Genomic DNA, 17,718 nt, shown 5'->3' with positions numbered 1-17,718 from the left:
ACTCCCCTTTACAGTGCTTAAATCGAGCAACAACCACTTGGGCAAGTCGCCCGCTGACAAAGGCCATCAATGACACTCAACTTGTAGATCGAGAAATAAAACCTCATTGCAAAGCTCTGGCCACAGCACGTCAGAGAGACTTTGGGTACAGATTACACAGACCGAGCACTCAAGGTTTGATCGCAGTCTTTAGATGCCCCTGGTCTGGAAACTCTCACATTTTTTCCCTTCGTACATTTTTCTGCCAGTTGTCACCGAAGGCAGTACAGGTTTAAAGGCTTAGCCAGAAACCAGTCGATTTTAGAGGCAAACCCTGTTGAGTCGTTAAAGGTTTATTTATCGCAATTCCAATGCTAATTGTTGTAGTTTAGATGAAAATTATTTAGATAATTTCATAGTTGCACTTTTCTGCAATAGGTAATGCTGTCTAGCCTCCATTCTTGCTAATGATGCCAGCCTGGTGGGTCCAATTTCAATGCCGCACATTCTTCCTGCACCAGCGTTCGGCAGCGCCATCTTGCACCCATTTCCGGAGACATCTTCGCTTCCAACACCATGAAAAGCTAGGAAGCCTTCTTAAGCGTTCCGCGAGGTTTTTCAGGCGAGTGTGGAAGTCTCACAAGTTCTTCCAGCAGGCTCCTCGACCGATCTGATTGGCGACTCAATTTGTTCTCAAAAAAAGCTCTCCCTTAGCGCGACGAAACGGTTCTGACCAGAAGCATCCGAGGACCGCGGTTTTATCTGTCACTGCTTAGCCACCATGTTTAGGTGTGTGGTGCACTTCAGAGAAAACAAAGGCTGACTTATACAGATCTCGAAATTTGGCATTTCATTCGTGATTCGCAAAGCTGGCAAAAAATCTGACTTTGCTAAAATTAAAAGATAACTCCAGCGAACCAAAATGCGTCGCGATTAAATGCAGAAATAAAGTTGGCCTAACTTCAGCCATGCCCGCAAAATTCTAGATGAGAATGGCAAAACTATACCCTACAGGGGTTCTCAAACTGGGTTCTGCGAGCTGGTCTCATGTGTTTCGCAAGCACCCAAACTCCATGGACTGAGCCATGGATAGAGTTGGTGTTGTAGACAAAGCAACCTCATCCTTCGCACTAATATGTATATATATATGTTACATTGTGCCCCAGGTTAACCCCTTTGCCTTCTTATTCTGTCTGTAGTCCTCCATGTTGTCTTATTCTGTCAGTACAATGAACTCTTGTTCATTATCTAAATGCCTATATTGCCCAGTATTATTGGTTGGCAACAAAGTGGGGGGAGTTTCTTGGAAATTTTTGAGGCTTGATGGGGTTCCCTGGGGCGAAAAAGTTTGAGAGCCCCTGCCTAAAACAATAAAACTCTGGTCTTCAAAAACGGTGTGCTGGCACCGGTAAGGTTGGAACGCTTCAGGAAGGGTAACGACAACAACCTTTAAATGTGGGATTTCTGCCAACGACATTTTCAGGTAATGAACCGAACGTTTGTATGGAGTTGTGTTTCCTTTAATGCACTCTGAGAGCCGTCTCAGCGAAATCAAATAGAGATAATGATTTTTCACGCGCACGTAAAATGGGTGGTTTGTCGAGAGCTGTACATTTGTGTCCGCACCACCGTTCCACGTAGGTCCCCCGTGGATCGCATCTTTTCGCCGAACTACGTCGCAGTCGCACCAAACGAGCGTACCGATGGGTTGGAGCGCTCCGGAGCGTAGCCTTCCTTTCCGCAGAGCGCGGGGCCAAAGGCTACGCTCGCGCCTCGACGCTCCGAGCCCGGGGGCGCGCCGAGGGGGCGTGCCACTCACTTGGCGTATTCGGGCAGGCCCCCGTGCGCCACGTGGGCGGGGCCGTAGGGGGCGTGGCCGGGAGCCACCCTGGGCTCGGGCTTGCGGTAGAGCTCGAAGGCGCTGCCCCGGTGCTCCCGGTTGGACAGGTCGAGCAGGCCCGCGGGGGGCACCCCCGCCCGGGGCGGGTGGGGCAGGTTGAGGTAGGGGCCCCCGTTGGGCTGGTGCTGCGAGGGGGGCGCCGGGGGCGGCCGGGGCGCGTAGCCGTTGCTGCCCTCGCGAGACGAGTACGGGGGCGGCCCGGGCTCCTCCCCGCCGGACCACGGCCTCGGCCGGTAGTGGGCGGGCTTGGGCGGGGGCACGGGCCGTCCGTCCGACAGCCTGCAAAGGGGGTGAATCCCTCTAAGAGGGGTTCTCCACTCCGGGGAGGGACGTCACTGCCACCTTCAGAAAGCTTCCCCCGGCCAGAAATGCTCGCTGCTATCGGGAGACCATGCCACCTCCCTCTCAGTGCCATTGCAAACATTCTAAACCGTCGGTTCCCAAACCGAGTTCCTAGGAATCTGAGGGTTCCCCAGGGTACCGTCGTGGGTTACCCGAGGGTGCTTTGGACGTACCGAAGTGTTTTCACAGTTGAAGCCCAATTGTAACGGACCTAAACAACCCACTGACGCCTGTACTACGAGCCGTGACAGCCGAACCTAGCTCGAGGCTCGGCGGTCGTGGATGTGGTCTCCTTCCTTTGTACTGGCTTCGCGAAAGTTAGAGCTGACCACAACGCTCCTAAAACCTGCTCGAAGAACCAAATTCTGACCTCGAGTGCTTGCGCCACCGTAGCTCAGTATGCTGCAGACCGGTGAACCTAGCTTCGAACGCCAGCTCTAGAGCTAGCGGTAATGACCGCAGTTTTCAAAATGACCCCTCCGGTTTTGACAGAAGGTTTATCTGCCCAAAGTTATGCACGCATGTGGGAGAACCTGTGGCTCACCGTGGCTGGTAGCCGGGTGGCTTGGGTGGTGACTGTGGCGCCTGGCGGTCTGGAGCGGTCCTGCAACATTCGGACAAGACGCGTGGGAACAGATCCTAGTTAACTGCTCTATCACATGTACAGTCACGTGCAGAATGTGCATCGTCTGCACGACACCCCATCAATGTGAATCCACTCGAGACCGAACAACTCATTCTATATCAAAATAGAAGGCATTGGTGGGAAAAGCCAACCATGTTTTCCGCGCTATAACAACAAGTAATGCATCGCCGAAAGGTTGGATTCCAGCCAATTGTAGCCATCGTGGTTGGGCTAAGATGCAAAAGTTGAATAACTTCACTTCATATAATATACAAACTACAGTATAGACCACTTACAACGTAACCGCTTATAGTGCAGGACCGGGTATAACGCGGTTTTTTTAAACCACCGGTTCACCTCCCATAGAACTCCATGTAATTACATACCGCTTAAAATGCAGGCGCGCGAAGGGAAATACCGGTTATAGTGCGGTTTTTGGCACAGCCCGCCGACCGCGCCGACGACCGGAGCAGCGAGCTCGCTTCCCTGTGCGACACTAGATAACGGCGCTGACGGCGCGAGCCACAAACTGCACTCGCGGGGCAAGGAGGTTGCTCGAAAACGCGGGAAGAAGCGAAGAGAGAGGCTTCAGTTGCCATAGCGACGGAGGGACGCACGCACGAGTCGTTCACGTGCGTGCGTCCCTCCGCTGTTGCTCCGCTGCGTTGGAAACAAAGAAACAAACAACCGCAACGACAGACCAATCGCAGGTCGAGGAGAAGTGTTCGCGCGCGTTGCATGCCGGTGTGCCGGTCGCGGGTCGGCTGCTTCTATTCCGCAAACAAGGCGTCGGTTGTGATCGTCGTCGTAGACGGCGTGCATCTCATCGTTCTGCGCTATCCTTGACTCTGAATTTTCGTTGTGTGTCGCTATGATAACCCAGCACGTACTAGAACGGAAGATCCACCTACTCGTGCGGCGATGTCGTGGCGGTGCTCTCAAGACGGCAGAAACGCCCGTGTCGTCGTGTTTGTTTACTTCTTCGACTACAGTGGTGATTTCTAAGCATTTGTGTTTTCGAACATTGCCCGGATTTCTTATTTGGCGTATTTCATGCGTGTGCTCAAGTTCAAAGTATTACTGGCGCGTACCGTATGAAGGATGCAAATTTTCACGCGTTTTCATCGGCGAAAAGTGATTAGGGTTAGCAATCCTGAACGCTCGCAACGTCCGTCCGCAACCCGCGATGCCGTTAAAAGGCTGCGCCAGGCAAAAGCCGCTAATTTCTTTTAAAATGTGTGACACACTTGAGACATAACTGTACTAGTCTATTGAAATAAAGACTTTCCTCAAACTAAGCTTATTTTTTCATCTAACATAAAATAAATTCTTTTACAAAGGTAAGTTGTCTCATGTCACGTATTTTGGCCTGAAAAAGTTATGTTTTGGTTATAGTGCGGTACCGCTTATAGTGCGGATTTTCGCGACTCCCGAGACATACGTTATATGCGGTCTACACTGTACTAGAAGTAATTTCTTTTAAACTTTCAAACGAGAAATAGGCAGCCCAGACAGCTCGTGGCCACGCACGAAGATGAAAGGCGCCTGTTGCCCCCAAAGAGATACCATTATCGCATCAAAAAATTATGAATATCACTTTTTTTATATGGTAAGCTACGAAAACTGAGCATCTCATTTTGACTGCTCGCACTACATTCGGGCGAATTCGAGTTTTAGAAGCTGTGTATGTGTCCCCCTTCTCCTTGCTCTTGCGTTTTTGGTTTGCACTATTTTTTAACATTCCGCCAAACTCCAAATGCTGTTTTGGTGATGCGTGGAAAACACGGTTCTCAGTCTACACCCTGCATCGCCAGTACAGGGTGTTGACCGACTTTGCAAACTAGCATGAAAGCATCCTTCGTTTTGCCCACCACTTCCACCATTGTCTGGATTCACTTCATCAGGCACGTTTATTAAACCGACCCATCCTGGTGGAAGGTGCCGTCACTAAAGACTAAATGTTGGCAGAGTTTTGAAACCCCCGAGCTTGTTCGAGGACCTCGTTGTGAATCCCGGCACTAAGACCGTTGGCCTAAAAGAGGTGACCCTGTGGAATCTGATTGAACTGCGGCAAGCAGAGCCGGCAGAGCCACTGGGGAAACAATTCGGTATTCACCTTTCAGGGACCAGCTTACGGACTGCTAGAAAAACCTTCCATCCACTCTAATTCCCTGGCTGTTCACGTTTTATGCGCATTTTCACTTTCGTTAGGCAGTTTTAGGATGGCGCACGCTAAAGCTTTGAGAACGCAAAGAATAGCATCGTCGCCACTGCGCATGAGCCAAACGCGCTAAATGCAGTTTGCACTTTGTACGCACTATTTTAGTGTTTGCTATTTTGCAGAAATTGCATGCATATGCAAAGGGTTTTTGCACTCCTCCAAGGAGGATTCGTAATGAGAAGTTGGCTGAAGCCGAGACATGCGCAGTTGAAAAATGTCGGGTCCTGGGACCGTGACTGCGGCAGCTATGGCGGCGCCGTGAGCGTGACGTCAACGGCATCCTGGCGACTGCGATTTTCAACACAGGAAGACATTGTTCTCCTAGGGGAGGTGCACGTCAGAAATGTTTGGAAAGACCCAGTAAGGTGGGCAACGATAGCCGGCAACATGCCGCCTGCGACCCGCGAACGTTTTTCGGCCAACGTGAGACCTCTCTTACCGACATGACCCAAGCGAACACGACCGGTTGACCGCTCCTGTCGCATTCTCATATTTACACAAATCAAAAATGTTACTTCGAACCAAGAAAACTTGTTTTTCCCTCAAGTTACATTATTTCGTGCATGAAATAAAAATTGTTACTGCATCTTGGTGGCGTTGCAAACGCAAGACGCTTAGGCTTTTTCATCGCGGCAGAGAAACGCTATTCTAAAACACCCCTGCGTAGCATGCACTAACACAAGCGCTAAATTTAGCACTAGCCTGCACTAAAATTGCGTACGTTATTCTAATATTCCCTGTTCTCCCAACATTGAGATGGCCAACGTCGGCCGATTGAAAAGCTACCGCATTTCAATTACAAAGAGACGCGTGCAAGGCCATGGCAGCAAGGACGAGTTGGACAAGCGTGGGAATGCCCGACCCTCTCTCGGAGGGGCGTCACTCACCTGGGGGGCGAGTGGAGGGGGGCCGGACCCCCCCTTCCCGGGGGGGGCCGTGCCCCGTGGGGGGGCTGTGCGGTGCTGCGGGTGAAGCGGTACGGGTCGTGGGGGTTCGCCGTGGGGTGCGGCTGCTGATGAAGGCCGGCGTAGCGCCCGTACGAGTCGCTGCTGTACGACGAACTGTCGTAGCCGGGCTGCGTTGGGAACACGCCGTGTCATCGACAACTGCTCGTGCATCTGCCCGTCCACAGGGCACGCACGCCGTGTGTAGAGGGAACCCCGTTGCAGGTTAAGAAGAGCGGCAGGAGCCCACAAAACTCCGCCGCAATTGCCGGTTTCCTCTGCTTCGGAGTGGAGGGCTTTGGGGGAGAAACCCGTCCCACTTTTCTTAACCTGCAACTGACTACAGAAGTGACGAGGCCTCCAAACCACGGGGATGTAGAAACACCGTCTGCACCGAGGCAGTAAGGATTGTGCTGCTTCCCACGCTCGGCACCCCGATGTGCATTTTTGCGTGTATACGCTTCCTGCGTCTATTTATTAGGGCAAAAGCCTTACTTGTAACATTACACGAAAAGGCGACGGCGGCGTTGTGCCCGAAAGATGGTCACACCAATTATATCATGAAGCACACACCGCTCAAGGTCAAAGCGGATATGCCTCAGAAATAAAACACAAAGAAAAGCACAGCAACGCAGATGCTTCGTCACTGAAGTCGCGGAGCTGCCGGGGGCCTGTGCGGGGGAGGGGGGGGGGCGTGATGTCACTGCCAGAGCACCATGTGAAAAAGGAAGACGTGATGCGCTGCTTGTAAGAATGCTTTCACATTCGTAAGTAGTTTGAAGTCTCTTTGGAGTGTTTTGTTTAACTCGGGGCTCAAAATGAACCTCCTGTTGGGCTACCGAAAGGTCTATTTTCAGATTCTTCCCTCCCGGTTTCGATCACCTTCGGATTTGATCTGGATTTCCTCGTAGGGAGTTCGTATCACTGCACGCTGCCACCACTCGCAGCGTGGAGCGAGTTCATTTCGGTCGGCACTCCAAGAGTTGCTGCACTCTCCGAGTTTGTTTTGGCACCGGCACTCCACGTGTGCATGCACTCGCTGCACCGGGATTCAACTGTGTGCCAGAATGCAATCCCGTCGTGCGTAGCTTGGATGAGAGCAGTCAATGGAAGCTTGTCTGATGCAAAAAATATCTGCTATGAGGCATCATTCGCACCTAGTGGAACTAACTACTTCGCACGGCACATGAACATTGCGCAAAGCGTTTGTTTTTTGTCAGGTGAAAACGAGTGCAATAAATTTCCATATTATGCCTTATTTGCGACGAATCCGCAACTAGCCTTCAGCTATAGATCCCGATTGTGTATAGATTTGTAGCCTTTCGCTTAATAAAGTGTGCCCGGAAAAGCCGCCACTCACCATGGGCCTCCCGTTGGGCCTGTCCAAAGAGCCCGACTTGGGGGGGCTGCCCGTGTTGATGTAGTCTGGGCTCAGTCCCTGAGGCGGTGGCTCTCCGCCCCCGCGGCCTGCACAATGTCCAGATCGTCCTTCGCTCACAACACATGTACCCCCAGGCATTTCTAAAGGGGGAAGGGTTGCCGGACGGCCTTCGGGTATTTTAGGGGTCGTGGGCCCGAAAAGTTTGTGCAACTCTGGAATATACAACCCCAAAAAAATTACTTTCCAAAAAATATTTCGTGATCTTTCGGTTTCTATGTTTTTCAAACCTTGCGAGGCTTTGCGAGGTTTGTTACATAAAATGGTCTAGAAGCAGCGTTGCCCCCTTAAGGGGCAGTGCAACGCTTTTCATACTTTGGCCTATTAACTGTGGGAATTGATCACTCATAAAACAAAGAATAGAAAACTGTATTTTCTTGCGCGTGCTAGTTTTTATTTAAATAAAATGAAACAAATCGAACAACAAAATGCCTCCCAACTCTCCATGTTGTCTTTCGAGCGACGTATTCTGGGGGACCACCTGGTTTCCCATCGGGTTCTCTCTTCAAAGACACCGGCTGCCTTTTCCGCGATTGTTGACTTTTTGAGGATTAGCATCGCTGAAGGTCGCGGCGAGTGATCGGCACAAAAGACAGTTCGCCACGGAGCTGTCAACGAGTGTGGCAGCGAAAGGGGAAGGGTTTTGTTGACTTCCGCACACTCCCCAGAGACATTGTCATTGTAGTTTTCGTCACTGCCACACGCGGCTGCAGATCGGCAAATAATTAGCTTTTTTCTTCGCGATTACATGGCGGAATGGCAGTTTTTCGGGGTAAGGTGATGCATTCTTGCTCACTCATGCTCAGATAAACTATATAAAAAATACCAACTGCAAAGTTTCTCAACATTAAAATTGTCGCACTACTTCTTTAAGGGCAGACTAATGAGCAGAAAGGAAGAAGCTTACTCTCCACTCTCATCGGTTTTCTCCTCATCGTTTTCCCTGCTGCAAGGATAAAGAAGGAAAGAAGCTCTCCTTTTTACATCGCCATTTAGGATTAGAAAAGATTAGCCTGGTGGCCAGTTGGTATTTGCGCAAAGAAATGCAGAAGCTGCACCTTCTTTTTTCCCCCTTCTTGATGCTAGCCTTCGCTTTGACCCTAGGACTTAAAAAATAGACGGTGCCGAGGACGCTACATGCTGGTTGGACTGGTCGTACGCCCACCTTTCCCCACCTGGTTACGCCCCCGCTCATACCTATGCGCAGAGGTCAGGTAACGGAAGGAAGCGGTCGAACAACCCGGCCAGCACGTAGCTCCCACCGCGCCGTCGTCTTTGGGCCGAAAGAAACTAAAACTGAAGATAGCCGATCTGCCATTCTTCTCGCATGCTGGCATCTGCTTGCCCCAATGGGTCCCTCACCTGCTTCCTTCATTTCAACAACTGTCGAGAAAGCATTTTACCAACAAAAAAACGACAACCACGACCGCTTTATTTTTTTTAAACGATACCTTTTTTTGTTTAAGGTTTTCATTTTAAATATCTTACAGTTTTTTATCTTTTTTTATTAGAGAACAAAATATGGTTCATTACTATTTTAGCAACCGGATACTCAAAAAAATACTAAAACAGATTAATTTTTGCGAATAACTAACTTTGACAAATTTCAGGATTTAAAAATATTTTGAAAAATTTATCACGCAAATACATCACTCAGTCGCAACCAGTACGTGGCAAACCACTTCCAATCATAACGTGTCCTGCCCCTTAAATAATCCCGAAATTCATACTTAGTGAAATTCACGAAATTACGTGACCAAAGAAATAAAGTTGTTTACAGTACAACAAACGTCGATGTCTCCGAGCCTTTATTCTATGTTTTTTTTCGAAGAAAACAGTGCGGGACGGCAGTCTAAAAAACTAAACGTGCCAGATGAGGAGACTGCGTTGGAGCATCGGCTTAGCGTTGGGCCGAGGTTGGCACGACAATGTTCGACCCTATTCTAAAAGAAACATACACCGAAAATGAAGATGATTCACTAAGTGCCATAACCGTGAAAGTTCTGCCGTGCCTGTCCGAGACACCTCGGTATCCTCAGACAACGACATACTCTCAAACATACACTGTGCGATCAAAACTTAACTTCATGTAAAATAAAAAAACAAAAAGGAAAAATTAAATTGTAGAGCCCTTCTACTTCACGTGAAGATGGACAACCAGCGAAGCTGTTATTTTTACGATGATTAGGACAATGCCTAGAGCACGACGTCTAGGACGACCTCGAGAACTTCTAGGACAACGCCTAGAGGATGACATCTAGGACAACCTCAAGCACAACCTCAAGGACGAGTTCTAGGACGACCTCGAGGACAACGCCCTAAAGAACAAAGTCTAGGACGACCTCAAGGACAACATCTAGGATGACGTCTAAAACGACCTCAATGACGACTTATAGGACGACCTTGAGGAAAACGCCTAGAGGACGACCTCAAGGATGACTTCGAGGACATCTAGGACAACCTTTCGAGGCCGAGCAAGAGGTGGTTGGGTGACCGGAGCAAACGAGGCAGCCGGGAAGCACCACCCACCTGGAGAGCCGAAGAGGCGCTCCTGGGCGCTCCTCGAGAAGCGCGGTGGCTTGCTCCCCCGGTCCACCTGAGGAGGGGGCTCCGGGAGTAGACGGGGCTTGCTGCCGTACGTGTCTGCGGAGGGAACGCCACACGGGTTAGGCCACTTGTACGTCCCAACCGAGCACAGTTCTGCAAGCAGTCTCTCTGCCAAGCTCGCCGGGACGGTTTGAAAAACAGAGCAACCACTCGAAGCGAGTCGCACAACATTCGCTTTTGCACGGACAAGGACATTCTCGAGCATTTCAAACCGTACAGGCCGCTACGAACATTTTCGTTGGAGTGCGAGCGACAGGTCCTTGCATCACACTACGACGCGTTTTTAAGACCCCGATCGCCATAGTAACTATCTCCTAGTAGCACTCATAAGCGGTCGCAAAGCAGTCAGTCACACTCAAATCCACAAGTCTGAACCGGACTTTAGAGAGGTATGCTTGCGTATGGGCTTGTCGGATCTACGGAGGTTGAGACGCAGCAATTTCGACCGTATCCGTCGGAACATTTGATCGAGCCTCGTTTGTGTCGGGTGAAAGTTGCAGATTTCTTCTCCAAATATAGGTGATCTAGATATACGGTTGAGTAACTGCAAAGTTAGTTTTCCGAACAGAGGTAGCAGAGCTACCATGTTACGATTGTCACGAAGACTACAAAATGAACTAAGAACTTCACCGCTGACCTATTTTATTTGTGCCATTTGGAGACAAATACTTCTAAAACACGTCGCCCCTCGTTTTGGCCTCGAACAGACCTGGAAACCCGGCATTCGCCCAACCCCTCCCAAAGCACGGAGAGTGCGACGAGGTTCCCAAAGCGAAGGAAGAGGGCCCACCTTGGGGGTCGCCGTGAAGCCTGCTGCCCGTGCCGGGAGGGAACTGCTCTTCCGAGGGATAGCCCTCCGCGTGGCCGTTGAGGTGCCCGTAGTACTGCTGGTCCACGGGGCGTCCCCCGCCGCCGGAGGAGGGAGGTTCGTGGCCGGAGTATGCTGGCACCTGGTACCTCTGCTCCGAGGTCACTGTGCCGCAGATGGCGGCGTGCAAGGAGACCCACCGATTAGTGCTGCGCGAACGACCGAGCGGTAGCTTCGAGGAGCGTCGTAAGCCTACATCGAAAGTCTAGGCTGTGATTCTGAAGCGTTGGTTGCAAGCTTTGTTGGAAATGTGGCAACCAATTTGTAGGCCATGGGTTCTTGAGCTGGGTTCCCCAGAGAGCATTCCCCCAGCTTCTAAATTTTCCCAAGTAAAGCATTTTTCTAGATTAATCTTAGCAGGTCCGAGCTATCTATTACTGCCTAAGTAGGAGCCAAACACACCCTAGTATTATGTTTTATGAGGGCTCCGCTTTGTTGCTTGAATGCAGAGACCAGGACAGCTTCCTCGGCTTTCAGTCAAGCCAGTTCATCGAGATCAAAATGTTTACAATCCTCGTCGTAGGCGAGCTCGCGTCGGAAATAATTGCAGCTGTCGTTAACCGTGAAACCAGACTCTGGCCCATTTCATTTTGTTCATTTGCTCGGGAATTATAATTATTGAAAAGGAAGCTCGATTTCTGAAATGTTGCAGACGGTGTCGTTAATTTCTGCGAGGACTTCGGATCGTGCTTGCGGGCATAGTATCTGCACTCGCAATCTAGCATAACTGGAGCAAACAACCGCACATATTTTAATGCACACTCAGATATGCCGGTGCCACCTGACCAAATGGATCCATCGACTGCTGCCACCCCACAGGAAAAACCTGCACAGTTGCACGCTCTGGTCGGGTTTGATTGAGACATCATCTGCATGTGCTTAGGGCTGGGTTATTTGTTGCTAAGGAACGCAAGGTCACAGGCGCTCTTTCATAATGAAGAAAAAAATACCTCTTCAGCAGTACCTAAGTCAAACAGTGACCCTTATGATACCGTTTGGCCTAGACCTAGCGTTCTGGAGCACTTTTTCTAGCCTAAAACAATTTCTTAATTTATAGCCTTTTTTTTTTCCCATTTTGTAGCAAATTAGTTGTTAGATGAACCCCAATGCTCGAGAATACGTCAATCGGGCGAAATTAGTCAGAGTGCCTCAGGGGTGGTTAGCATTTCGATAAATGTGGTGCAGCATTCTTCCCGATTACACAGGTCGCTCCCAAGTACTTACACGTGTTGCGCTTGCTGCTTCCATAGTCCTGACTGCTCTGGTGGGAATGCAAGCCTTGTTCCTGCATAGCAAATAATAAATTTTGCGGAATATCAACACCCACATACTACCAACTCAAAAAAGCCTAGGAAAACCAACACAGGTGAATCCTGCTAACCAATGCCACTTAATTTGAAATTTCCTCAACGACAAAGTATTTTCAATTCCCCGTCAGCTGTCCATAAAGCGTAGTGTAAAAAATTACCTCTACAACGAATAACTTTTCGAACGCCGCTTTGCTTTGACAAAGTTTCCGCAAAAGAAAACAACAAAAAGGCTAAAATTGATCATCTCATTTATGAACCAAAAATATATAAATCATCTTTCCATTCGATATTGCGGCTAGCATTCTCGCCAAATGGTCGAAAAATGGCCAGGTGCAACGCAGACTGCCGCTAGGAGGCTGGAGACGAGTTTCTACGACAAGAAACTTTTTCACGTGTCCCGTCGACCTTGTCGCGAAATTCTACTGTAGCGCAGAAATTTCAACTGTATGCCGACTCCCAACTCTCCAACGCTGCACCACTGCGATGGCACTGCTGTCGGCGCTGCACACGTGCAGATGCTTTGCCTTGGGTGGGTTTGTGCGCTTGGTAGTGTCCAGACCCGGTGTGGCCGAACGCAGGCTTGTTTGGAGACAGCACGTAGGTGTACACTTTGGTGAAGTGGGAAAAGCTCCCCAGCAGAGTGTCTTTTCAGCGGAGCGAATGCTGGAGTGGAGGTGAGTGAACTCCTTGGCGTTCGTTCCGCCCAAGTGGAAAGAGTGGAGGACTCTGCTGGAGCAGCTTGTCCCGCCTTTGTTAGAATTTGCACCAAGGTGAGCGGAGAGAGGGAAATGGGCCTCCATGTTTGGGCAGTTCCGGTGGTAACTCATGGTCCCTCAATTCCCGCCTGAGGACGTCATACAAGTGTCATGCTGTCGCCAGTCGCGATCCTGGCGGCGTCCCAACAGTTGTGGTGGATAGAAGCTAGAGCAGCCGCAAGCTGGGACGCCGTGACGACAGCGACACTCACGTTCGCTCCTGCTTTGCGCCAGCATTTCTACGACTAAAGGGGTATTCACACGAGGGAGAAATCCCCGGGATTTCTCCACAGCACGCGCGTCCCGCGACAAAAATGTCAGGCTTTGCGATGTGCAAAAGCCTCGCGTTTTCGTCTCGTGATGCGTGCGTGCCGGGGAGAAATCCCCGGGATTTCTCCCTCGTGTGAATACCCCTTAACCGTCAAAATCGCGACATCCGACAGCATGACCCCCTGGTTTCTGTGGCACCATCTGTTGCCACTTGGGGACCGCTTTTGACTCGATGGGCGTAATAGGACGCTCAGAGACATCAGTCCAAGACGAACTCCAGGCACCATAATATGGCCGACCAAAACTGCCCGAGCGATGAGAATGGCTTCCGCCCTTTCCGTCTTGTACCCTGCCAAATCTAATTAAATGCCCACAAGAGGAAGGGCCGGTTCGTCGTCTGTTATTGGGACTGGGCATGACCCCAACGATTCCGTTTAAATGTCTGGATGTATGCAGATGGTGCTGCAATCTAACAAGATGGTACCGCCCAGAAAGCCCTCAGTGGAATGGTCTATAGCAGGGGTCGGCAACCGGCAGCCCGCGAGGCCATATGATGCGGCCCCTGGCACGCTACCAGAAAGCACCCCCCACACATACCGAAACAAACAAACAAACACAAACGCACACACTCTCTCTCTCTCGTGAGCGAGCCAGGACTAATGGTGCAAGAAATATGGTTGGTTGCAAACCTTGCGCAATCACACATATTAATTTGGAAACAGCACTCCACGGGTTTAGTTTTCTTTGCATGTTCACTGTATGTATCACCTATCCGCAGTTGTTGTTTCTCAAAAGTGATGCACCGAAAAGCAATAATTAAGATCATCTTATCCAGCCTAAACTGTTCGAAACACGGTTTTGTACCAGTGTCAGTTTCAACAGCTCCTGTCAAACACAGAGGCTTACTACTATGAAGATTCAGGACAAGCGACTGGTCAGAATCTTATCATAAATCTGGTATGCCATCATCACAAACAGCAACTGGACTGACGGCTTTAAGTTTGTCTGGTCTTTGGATGCTGAAATGTGAACTGCATGCCCTTAAAAATGATGAAGGCAGAAACTGCGCCCTAAGAGTTTCGCAAGATACAGCGTGCAGCACAGGGCATAGCAGTTCACTGTACTTCCTATCGTTGATACTCGAAAGCCGATCATCGCCCCCTCCCCAGTTTTTCAACCAGCCCACTCTGCCTGTTTCGCGGCAATTTTGCCCGCTGCAGCAAAAATGTTGCCAACCACTGGTCTATAGCGACTGGAAGCGATCGAAGAGCCGGTAGCAACCGTGTGGGGGGAGGGACAGATGTGAGAGAAAGGGCTCACAGGTCTCGGGGCACGCAGTAGGACTGTGGAAGAGCCCGGGGAGGCGCTGGAGTAGGGGGGCGGGGCGGGCTGGGGCTGCTGCGGGGGCGCCGCAAAGGCGTCCTCCTGTGTGGCCACGCTGGGGTCGCTGGAGGCACGCATGAGGCGCCGGTCCTCGGGCCCCAGGGCCCGACCTTCCGAGGGGCAGGCCAGGTCCAGGTCGCTCTCCGGGGACGACGCGTAGCTCAGCCGCGACGTCATCGGGAACAGGAAGTCATCAGAGATGGCCTCTTCCGGCTGCATCCGAGTAACCGGGGCTCACGCTTCCAAACAGACCTTGAGGTAACTCCTAATGGGAAACTCAACTCCCAAAAAAAAACATTTCTTTTCAAGTGCAGAGATGACACACGTATGTTGACAAGTCGTGCTTGCGAAAATGGAGAAAGAATTAAAAGCTGCAAACTGCAAACCATGACCGAAGATCGTTCCGCGGTCCGAAGACTGGTGCGTACCCCGAGCTTGAAAAAGTGCCCGCGAAATTCGTTGAGAAAAGAAGAGGTTGCAGTCATGCAATATCTACAGGAATTTGGCGTTAACGCAACTTTTTTATACGAGACGGTGCAGAACAGTTTCAAAAAGTGCTTCACGGCTGACAACGCTATCTGCAACATTCAAGGCGCCAGCGATGAGTGCATTCAAAATAAAGGTATGGTCTCTAGTGAGATCCAGACTTCACTTTGAGTGGCTAGTGCGGGTAATATGCGGGGAAATTATTTGGTTTTTCTAAGTGTAGACCGCATATAACGTATGCCTCGGGAGTCGCGAAAATCCGCACTGTAAGCGGTACCGCACTATAACCAAAACATCAATTTTTCAGGCCAAAATACATGCCACGAGACAACTTACCTTTGTAAAAGAATTTATTTTATGTTAGATGAAAAAATAAGCTTAGATTGAGGAAAGTCTTTATTTCAATAGACTAGTACAGTTACGTCTCAAGTGTGTCACACATTTTAAAAGAAATTAGCGGCTTTTGCCTGGCGCACCCTTTTAACGGCGTCGCGGGTTGCGGACGGACGTCACGAGCGTTCAGGATTGCTAACCCTAATCACCCTAATCACTTTTCTCCGGAGATGAAAACGCGTGAAAATTCGCATCCTTCATACGGTACGCGCCAGTAAAACCTTGAACTTGAGCACACGCATGAAATGCGCCAAATAAGAAATCCGGGCGATGTTCGAGGACACGAATGCTTAGAAATCACCACTGTAGTCGAAGTAAACAAACAGGACGACACGGGCGTTTCTGCCGTCTTGAGAGCGCCGCCACGACATCGCCGCACGAGTAGGTGGATCTTCCCTTCTAGTACGTGCTGGGTTATCATAGCGACACACAACGAAAATTCACAGTCAAGGATAGCGCTTTTACGCAGAACGATGAGATGAACGCCGTCTACGACGACGATCACAACCGACGCCCGCGACCGGCATGGAATGCGCGCGAACACTTCTCCTCGACCTGGGATTGGTCTGTCGTTGCGGTTGTTTGTTTCTTTGTTTCCAACACAGCGGAGGGACGCACGCACGTGAACGACTCGTGCGTGCGTCCCTCCGTCGCTATGGCAACTGAAGCCTCTCTCTTCGCTTCTCCCCGCGTTTTCCAGCAACCTCCTTGCCCCGCGAGTGCAGTTTGCGGCACTACAGCCTCCCTATTTGCGGCTCGCGCCGTCAGCGCCGTTATCTAGTGTCGCCCAGGGAAGCGAGCTCGCTGCTCCGGTCGTCGGCGCGGTCGGCGGGCAGTGCTAAAACACCAACTCATGTTTGGATGGATGGATGGATGGATGAATACGGCTGAGCCCTTTGGATCGGGCGGTAGCTTACGCCACCTAGCCATTTTGTTTTACCATTTAAGCTTAGACTATTTAAATGTGAAATCTATATTCACTCCGCAGTGCAAAGAAAGTGAGGCTATGAAACCCCCTTGCCATCAGTGGATAAGAAAATACCTAGTTTTCTCTCGATTTCTGCCACCATTCACTTAATCTTTGCTTGGTAATCTCTACAGTCTTGAAATCCACTCTCCCTTCGCTGTCTCTAAAACCCAACGACTTTATTAAATCTATGTTGTCTTCGGTAGGCATAGGGTGAAGCCCTTTACAGTAGAGTATCAAGTGCTCAGCCGTCTCGTCCTCCTCTCCACAAGCAGTGCACACTGTATCAATTTCCTGGTACTTCACTCTGTATGTTCTGGTTCGCAGAACACCCGTTCTTGCCTCAAACAGCAATGAGCTTCCCCTTGAATTGTCATAAATGCTTTCTTTGGCAATAACTCTTTTGTTTAATCTATAGCTTTCCAGAGCCGTCTTTGTCTGCATTCCCTCTAGCCACCAATCTCTTTCTGTGGCCTTAACTTTCTTCTTAACTGAGACTTGCTCTTCCGTATCTTCGCTATAGCCCAAAAACTTTCCTCTTAATTTCCTAGTGCGCTGTCTCCACTTTGTGTCTACACTCCTCATGTATAAATAGCTGAAAACCTTTCGTGCCCATTGCTCCCCGTCCATTTGCCTCAACCTATCCTCAAATTCTACCTTGCTCACCGCTTCCCTGCTCTCAAATGATGCCCATCCCATGTCTCCTTGTACTCCCTGGTTTGGCGTTTTGCAATGTGCCCCCAAAGCCAGTCTACCTACTCCGCGCTGTTTTATTTCTAGTCTCGCATGCACTTCGGATTTCATGCATAGCACTGCGTTTCCAAAAGTCAAGCCAGGCACCATGACCCCTTTCCAAATCTCTCTCACCACCTCATACCTGTTGTAATTCCAAAGTGCTCTATTTTTCATTACAGCTGCATTTCTGTTGCCCTTACCTATTATATACTTTTCATGGTCTCTGAGATATTCTGCACCATCACATATCCATACTCCTAGATACTTGTATTTACTAGCTCTCTCAACTGTAATATTCTGTATCTTCAGCCTCTCAACTTCATCCTCGTTAAAAATCATGACTGCCGATTTTTCGCTACTGAATTCTAAACCTAATTCCTCTCCTTCCCTACCACAGATGCTCATTAATTCCTGCAACTCTGTCCTGTTGTTAGCCATTAGTACAATATCATCCGCATACATCAATCCCGGTAAGGATTGCTGAATTTTTTGGCC

The 17,718-nt window shown here is 49.9% G+C and overlaps 1 protein-coding gene across 3 annotated transcripts in view; it reads right to left on the bottom strand.

Annotated features, from left to right (window-relative positions):
- The window catches only part of LOC8031122 (tight junction protein ZO-1), a 183,789-nt gene that overhangs the window by 22,868 nt on the left and 143,203 nt on the right, over nt 1-17,718 (bottom strand). For all 3 annotated transcript variants that reach the window (XM_040210366.3, XM_040210365.3, XM_040210367.3), the window contains exons 22-29: nt 14,580-14,855; nt 12,149-12,209; nt 10,847-11,029; nt 9,979-10,092; nt 7,372-7,478; nt 5,955-6,142; nt 2,766-2,825; nt 1,799-2,158 (exon numbers count right to left, since the gene is read on the bottom strand). In XM_040210366.3, the coding sequence (XP_040066300.2) occupies nt 1,799-2,158; nt 2,766-2,825; nt 5,955-6,142; nt 7,372-7,478; nt 9,979-10,092; nt 10,847-11,029; nt 12,149-12,209; nt 14,580-14,855 (1,349 nt within the window). The remainder of the gene's footprint in view (nt 1-1,798; nt 2,159-2,765; nt 2,826-5,954; nt 6,143-7,371; nt 7,479-9,978; nt 10,093-10,846; nt 11,030-12,148; nt 12,210-14,579; nt 14,856-17,718) is intronic.

The sequence above is a fragment of the Ixodes scapularis genome, unplaced genomic scaffold (genome assembly GCF_016920785.2).
Source record: "Ixodes scapularis isolate PalLabHiFi unplaced genomic scaffold, ASM1692078v2 PGA_scaffold0__279_contigs__length_252992795, whole genome shotgun sequence".
NCBI lineage: Eukaryota > Metazoa > Arthropoda > Arachnida > Ixodida > Ixodidae > Ixodes > Ixodes scapularis.
Note: the sequence above shows the minus strand (reverse complement) of the source record. Positions and strands in the feature narration are given on the sequence as shown.